The sequence below is a fragment of the Ceratina calcarata genome, unplaced genomic scaffold (genome assembly GCF_001652005.2).
Source record: "Ceratina calcarata isolate Rehan_Ccalc_2016 unplaced genomic scaffold, ASM165200v1 scaffold72.2, whole genome shotgun sequence".
Lineage (NCBI taxonomy): Eukaryota > Metazoa > Arthropoda > Insecta > Hymenoptera > Apidae > Ceratina > Ceratina calcarata.
The window spans coordinates 1,163,062-1,171,499 of NW_017178472.1; the positions used below are offsets into that span (position 1 = coordinate 1,163,062).

An 8,438-nucleotide genomic window follows, 5' to 3' on the forward strand; every position below is an offset into this window, starting at 1 on the left:
TCCTAAGTAGTTAAATCAATTCATTAGCCTAAATATAGTTAATATAAATATATTAAGAATATATTTCCGGAGTTTTAATCAAGTTATCAATATTTAATTTAAAATTGCTACGTCTTTAGTAATTATAATACAAATTTTGCTGATAATATGCCAAATTATTTCACCTTCAATTTAATTCATGATATTGACTAATGAGGCAAAATATATTACGATTGTTAGCGATATTTCAAACTTCACGAACAAAACAACGTTTCATATGTATCAACTTAATAGGACTATTGCAATTTTCTGTTTGCGCTTTTTCCCGAGATAGCAAGTGAATGTGTCTTTACATGTAAGTTAGAAGTATAACAAAGGAATAACACCGACAGTTTTTTGTTTCTTTTTTAAATTTCTATTTATTTTTACGTATTTTAAGCTAATTGTAGGACAGGATATTTATAACTGCTTTGCAATTCTAATGGAAGTTTCTGGCTATCGCAATTCATGTACAAAAGCCACTTAAACTCTTTACCTGTATCGCGGAAACCGATACAACATTTTTTGTTCCCGAACCCGCAAAGACAGTCAGCTTACGATGAAATTCTTGATCGTTCAAACGCGATCAATTACGAAATCAGGATTCTAAAAAGGAGAGATCGTTTTCTAAATTGGCTACGTTAATCCATACTTGCGTTCATTTAAAGACAAATAAGTAAGAGAAGAATGTAGATAATTGTTTTTTTGCATCGGTAACAAGTGAACGACGTAAGAACAAAGTAGAGATTTGAATTGAGGCACAGATTAGAATTATTTCCCGTGTAAATTCATGACTGATGATCGATGTTCTCAGGGGGTATCCTTGAAATTAATATGCGACACCATCTTCGGCGACGATCATGGTCCCGAGCGTACACGTAATTTGTTAATCGTCAGGTTATCTTGTTAATTACCCGATAACGAGATGATACCGGTACGGCCCGGCTGAATGAGATTCCGTTATCGCGACGGGGCTCGTTTCGGTTTATCGGTAACGGCTAAATGGTAATTTGCTATTTATTTTCCGAGAGAGGAAAGTCAAGTACTAATGCGAGTTATCGCAGGCGGCACCGGCTACTTTGCATATCGACCAACTTATTGTTAGAAACGACTTGGACGGACCTCGCGATTTCCCCGCTCCTCCAAATCGGATCCAAGCAATTTCCCATTCTACACTTCGACTTCGATAAGCTGATTAAAAGATCTGTATTTGATTTCGCACACATTCAATAAACCGTGTACCTGAGACTACTTAATTTTCTCATATGTTGCGCACGTATATCATCAGAATTTGTAGAGGATGGATTTCTTCTAAATCTATTCTACGTTATGTAATAGTACTTTCAGACCATTCTTGTACAAGTGAGCCATGAAGTCTGATCACAACGGACTATACAAGAAAATATTGGTATAGGTTTCACGTTTGCTAATCACGGTTCTGGCTTGTACATGTGCCAATGGGCGCGTAATTACAGCATGATCCGACCGAGAGTGGGGCACGTCGATCACGGGTTTAAAGAAAGACCGACGCGACGCGAGGAGCCTCGTTTCGTGTAACATTTAATTGGAACAGTCGGAAACGAGTATTAATTTACCATGGATACGTGTCGGCAATAACGACGTTGATACAGTTTTTGTCGCGGACCTCGGCGCGGGGGAGCCAGGGAACTAATTTCAACTTAATCGTCGTCTTATCGCAATTTACCGGGCCTATAAGTGAGCCTTAATTGACCCGATTGCTCTACAAGGACTGGTCCCGTCCGTTAGTGGTGGAAGCAAAACAAAAGCCGCGCTTCGAACCGGGGACAAAAAAACCGAGTTCCATCGAACCTCGGAACTGCCTCAAACCGAAGCCTGTGTGCCTGGCTGGGCTCTCTTTCTCCGGCCGCGGCCGTAAGGAATGTCGAACGCCACCAGCTTCCTAGAACAACGTTCTGTCTCTGTGATTCGCGATCTCTTCCACCGATCGCGAGCGAAAAATGTTTACCGCGAATACCGAAACCCGATCCTGATCTTGAATTCCTGACAAGGATTCAATGAGCTTATTTCTATCCTACCTATTTATGTCGCATGTTTGTACATACAATCGCAATCCCTGATAGAGTATAATCGATACAAACAAGTGCTTTTACATCGTCCCCTGTGTTGATTCATATTCAACAAGTACAGCCACTGAATCGTTCAGGTCAATTTTATTTATATCATATACATTTTCTTTGTACATTATGTACAATTTGCTACATAATATTTTAAACTTGATATTATTGATGTCATATTAACAATTAAAATTATCTAATCATTAATCATACTCAAATCAGTGGTTAGGTAAGTAAGCTTGTTGATACTGTCATCAAAGATAGGTAAATGATATCTCCAGTAAACAGTTTTAATAAATTTATTGTCTGCGATAATTGCGTTATAGTAATCAAATAGTGATATTAAATTGAATAAAAATTAAACAGATGTAGTCTTCGCATTTCGATAAAGTTTATTGAAATACTGCGTTTATGTTAAGTTCGTACATATGGCATACTTTTTTTAAATACAATAGATGTTAGAAGTATCATATGATTCAAATGATTTATTAGGCACTTTCAGCTTTTTTTTCTTTTTTACTTCAAGCTAATGTTTCTATTATCTCGTTAGAATATCTTCCAATAAAATTGCAATGTCTGTACCATACAGCCTGTTGATTATGTCAATTTGTTTAATTTTCAATGTGATCCATGTTAATCGACGATGAAATAAAATATGCGACGATTTTCATCAAAAATTCAATCTTGAAGAAGAAAATTATACATTTAACTTAATCTAATAGTTATAAAAGCTCAGCTCGTCAAAACGTAAAATAATCATAGACATAAGAGAATAGACCGTCGAATGTATTTTTATTAACCTCAGGAAAGATAGAGAAAATATGCTTCAAATGAGTTTCTCTCTATCTCTATATGTATTTCTTTCTCTCTCTCATGGCAATAAAAGAAAAAGAAACTCTTCCGTTTTTTTTCTTCTCTCAATCGCCTGGTCTGAAATCTCCTATCTCGTTTATTATTTTATATTATTTTCATATCCCTACGAATGTAAGTAATAATCCGCTGAAACTGTAGAGATCACTAATACATTGTTTACTCACTTAGCGATGACTCAGAATCCTCGACCACGGGAACTTCCGCCTCCTCGACGTCGACCAAGCTTCGGATGCTGAAGACGCTTTTTGCGACCCGCGTCTTCTGCAAATCGGACACACCGTCCGTCGCTCTTCTCGGGGTCGTGCTAAGGTCCATCGTTGTTACCCACGATGTCGTGCCAAAGCGAAAAGGGACCGGGGACTACCCTTCGCAGTCTCACAGCGCGCACCGTCGGTATCGCACTGTCCTCTTGCTCTCTCGCATCGCACAACGTGTGTTCGATTACTATCTCTATTCGCACTCTATCCTTGTCAACTCGATTTCTCTGCTCATCCAACGAATGAGATTTGTCCTTGTCTTTGCTCTAAAACTCGTCGCAGCACTATCGAGGGAGTCACTCGATGTTTTCGTCCGGAACCAGAGTTCGATTCGCATTTGCTCTCTTTACTGGGCTAATTAAGCCGTTAATGACTTACATTCATTTTTATCGCGGAGGCTCGACGTTTCGTCCGCTACACTTCGTTTGTCGGATAAAAAGATTACGCTCCTTTCTCGTGTGTTACTTTGAAAATCGTCGCCGAGCGATAACAGCCGTAGCACATCTTATCGTCTCCTCAATGAGATTCCAGATTCTTATCGATCGAACAATCACCGGAAATTCGCTGTTAGCTCCTCGATTTAAACATAGATCGTTTAGATTTAGCCAATTTGTGTTATCTCATACAGAGTATAAACGTTACGTGGTTTCGCGCAAACGTATGAGATTAATTAACGGCACGTAGAGATCGTTGGGAGTCGAGTTAGTTCGACGTTGGTCGGACCCGTCAGTAAATAAGAACGTGTGATCGGTACGGGTGTTAACAGCGACGCGTATCATTGCACACTGAAAATCGACGGAGTGTAAAGTAAACGTAAGTACGCGGTTCGTTCTCACCAATATTATATACAAATGTTACGCTCAACCGTTACCTGGAAATATCAATGAACCTCTCGCTCTATTCACTAGCGCTATCGACCCATTTATTTTGCCGTGTTTACGTGACAGAATTCCTCCTTGTTCGTCATTAGTTCTGTTATTTCTTACACGAAGCTTGCTGTTAACAATTTGGTCGTTCATTCGACATCCGTCTTTCTTTTATGATTAACTTTATAATTGCTGCACTATTTCTTCGTGATCTTTGAATCGAGACTTCCTGCGATCACGATTATGATAGATAATCCTGTTTCCTTCTGACTCATATCATTATCGAACTCTCGTCTGATTCGTATCATCGAACTCGCTACGATAAGTGTTCGTAATTAATTTAACTGAAGATCTTCACGTGTAAACTTGTCACTTTCTGGTACCACAAAAGAGGAGAAGACTGTGAACCAACGATGAATGATTCAAATTCCAGAATTAGATTTAAAAATCTTGGAATTAAGACTTTAATCGTCACATTCTCACGTCCTATGAATAGAAGATCGAATAGCGTTTGATCGATTCACAATCGGTCATTGTATTGATCAGAGAAAAGTGGATCGAATTTTCACGAGTGTTTTTTTTTTTATTCGAGCCTCACGGAAGATCACATTGTCTCATCTCGCAGCCCAAGAAGAGGGAATTGTGTTTGTTCAAGGATATCGGCACTGTTTAATCAGCCAGGAGTTTGACAGTTGTCGGAGGGTCGGACGAACAAGTAAAGTAGCCAGCCACGCGACGTGACGGAACGGACCGGACCCCGGACGCGGACGCGCGAAGCGGAAGCCGGGCGAGCAGCGAGCAGCGAGGCGAGCGAGCACAATACGCGTATCGCGAACTCCTGTTCGGCAATGTTCGCGTCCGAGTTCCCTCCACCACGAGAAGGTCGATCGTACCCCAAGGTGGTACTCACCTGGGTAGAGGGGAAGTTATAACAGAAACACCGCCCTACGCGAACAAAATGGAGTTTTCTCGTGGTACCAACTCCGCCTACCGTGGTCCACCCACGTCGTTTTCATCCCACGCGGTTTTACGTACACCTGTATACACACTGATGACTCAAGGGATTCCAGACCGACACGCATACACACATAGAGAATACGTGGTTCCAACTAATAGCGGCGACCCATGGAAAGCATTAGAGATAGTGAGAAAAGACGTGCCACATTCTCTATGCATGCGTGCGAAGTAGGTCCGGAGTCTCTTGGGTTGAATAGAGGGTAAGTGATTTTTTAATATTAAATAAACCTCAATTTATTTTATACAAAAAATGAACTTCAATCAATTACTTATTTTCCATTTTGCCATCTTTCTGGCAACTTCATGATCACGCTCATAGAACTTTTGAACCTTATCAGTAAAAAACTGAGTCAAGTGTGACTTGAGGTCATCATCGTTGGTGGAAGTTTTACCATTCAAAGAGTAATTCGTAAATTTCGAAATAAATGGTAATCTGATAGTGCAAAATTAGAGGTATACTATACACGGTGGATGTGACATCACTTTCCAACCAAACTCTAATAATTTTTCACGAGTGACCAAATACACGTGTGTGGTCTAACGTTATGATGATCAAACACGATTGCTTTATAATTTGTCAATTTTGTTCGTTTTTCTTTCATTCCTTTCACCAACTTCGTTAATCGACAATAAACATCTAAGTTAATTGTTTGGTTCCTTGCAAGCAGCTCAAAATACATAATACCTTTGTAATCCCATCAAATTGATAGCGTGATCTTTTTTTGATGCAATTCAGTTTTTGATGTCGTTTGTGCTGCTTTACTGCACTTGAACCATGATCGTTTTCAATTCATATTACTGCACACAACCTATTTTTCATCACCAGTGATGGTTCGTTTAAAAAAAGGATAAATCTCGCAGCGTTTCAGATATAGTATATCGTTAATAGTGATTCGTTTCGTAAAGTGAATCTCTTTTAATACACGCGAAATCCAAAGATCGACGTTCTAAACGAGTCCAAGACGTTTTAAGAGATTATAAATTCTTATGTATGATATATTTGAGCTCTCTGCAATTTTCTACAGTTATATGACAATTCGATTCAATTATGGCTTGTAATAAAAGAAGAAATTACTATATGTATAGTTTCTTTACTATATCAATAAAGTATATTGTTATTAATTTCGAATGGAAACTTCATTAAGAAGTCGTCATGATTCTGCCATTTGCATTCTACATGACATCGTTTATTCTTAATGTGAACGTAAAATTAAATGAAGATGACGAAATCCTGGAGATACGATACACTTATCAAGTTTTGGTGATAAGGAGATTGGGATCGGGTTTATTAGAAAATAGAAACAGAGATATACATGTACATGTAGATTTTTTCCGTTTATTTTATACACTGTATCCGTTAATCTTTAAATAATATATTAAGTGCGATGGTATTTAGGTATCGTTCGAGCTGGCGAAACGTTCGAAACGAAATCATCAACTCTATTATTTATATTTATCGCTAACAATTAGTATAGCGCGGTGGGCAGAAACACATTTCCCTGAAAACAGATTAACGAAGATCGGATAATCTGTGATCTGTCGTACGTCGAATACAGTGACGTTAAGGGTCGAGTCGATCGAAACTTTTGAAAAGATCGACCGAATCGTTTTGATAGTCAAATTCTTCAAGAAAACGTGAAATTTTTTTCAGTTTTTTGTCGACTAATCGCTCAAATACCTACAATCGAGAAGTGCTTAGCAAACCAGATAAACGTGAAAATGAAACGATCAGAAAGAAATATAGAAAAAGGCGGAGGGATTTAAAGGTATTTGGAAGAAGGAGAATGGAAAAAAATGTATCGGAAAAGCTTCGAGATTCGGCTAGCGTTGCTTTTTCTTTGAGATAAAGTCAACGTTCGCCTAAAAAGTTTCATCTACACAGTAAAAAAAAAAACGAAATACAATGGTACAATTATTGTTCACAATAATCGCGAACGTTGCCGTCGATGCGTTTCCAAAACGCGTTGGAACGTTCTCAACCGGACAGTATTATCGATCACGACACATGAGATCCTTCGTATTCCTTTCTTTATACACAATCACTCTTAAATGAAACGAATCGAGAATAGACGAAAAATGATTATTTACTAAACAAATCGTCGCGTGACGACAATATAAGAAAATTACAGCTAACAATAATTGTGCTTAGCACCTAAATAGGATAATCATTTCCAGTAATTAATCTCAAAATCGTGGTAGTAATTTATGAACATGATTGCGACGTTTAATACAAATAGATCAATGTCGTGTACGCGTCGAAACTAAGAATAAGTCGATTCAGTTCTCTATAAAAAAAAAGAATGGCAGTTTTATACCTCCTTAGAGACTTCCAATTTAGCTATTCATCTTCTCATCTATAACACCTTCTGTAGATTATTAATCGTTTTTCGAGACTAAAATTTCAACTGCGACAGAGAAATCGGTATAGACAGTTCAAAAACGAGTCCGTGCATTATACTTCCTATACATACAATACCTAACTATATCCTTTTCGCCAATTGCTTCGTTAAACATTACGTTAATCCTATTATTTTCAATTATATTAAATGAACATTTTTGAACCATATCTAAAAATATCGGTGGTGTAATCTAGGAAGGCTTTGACTCACACTTAATTGGAGTCCAATTATCGTAGATGAAACGAACGAAAATGTTGTTAGACAAACTCGTTGATTACATCTCGAATTATTTTATCATTTGTTCCATTTCACGATACCGAAATACCTCATTAACGACCAGCTATTAAGAAAGCACGGATAACTGCAGATTTCGTTAATAGATATAGGAGACTTTTTGTTAAGATTGACCAATAGAACAACGAAAAAAGTTCGGCTTAGAACACTTGTTTAAAAACACCTATCTTGTTCAAGATAATGCTTAGACTAATAACTGGACTGCGGATCTCACACACTACATTCGATGAGGACGTAGTCTGCAATGGAGAGCGGGACTGATGGAACCTAAGGAGTTCCGAGACGGTGACGGCGACCCGAACGACCCCTCGGCCTCCTTCCAAAACGTCGCTAGCGCAGCACACGAGATTCTGAAAAACCAGTAAACAAAATTTGCGCGTTCTCTATTAATCAGAGTATATATGAAAAGTAATAAACTGACAATACTTATACAATGAGAATAATGTTTCTATCTGAGGACCAGCCTACTGTCTATATTTAATTATTATTATTGAAAATTGAGTCGTGTGGGACATTTTATAATTCTTCTTTTCAATACTGCGAATTTTCATGTTAAATCAAATTATGATCAGACTTTGGATTGAAATATCTTTTATCATTTAAATATTGCAATACACA

The 8,438-nt window shown here is 37.9% G+C and overlaps 1 protein-coding gene across 1 annotated transcript in view; it reads right to left on the bottom strand.

Moving 5' to 3' along the window:
* Positions 1–4,913, bottom strand: part of LOC108630272 (homeobox protein aristaless) — an 84,665-nt gene extending 79,752 nt beyond the window's left edge. The window contains exons 1-2 of the mRNA XM_018033455.2: positions 4,116–4,913; positions 3,152–4,029 (exon numbers count right to left, since the gene is read on the bottom strand). Of these exons, the coding sequence (XP_017888944.1) occupies positions 3,152–3,302 (151 nt within the window). The 5' untranslated portion in view covers positions 3,303–4,029; positions 4,116–4,913. The remainder of the gene's footprint in view (positions 1–3,151; positions 4,030–4,115) is intronic.
* Between the last annotated feature and the right edge of the window lie 3,525 nt (positions 4,914–8,438).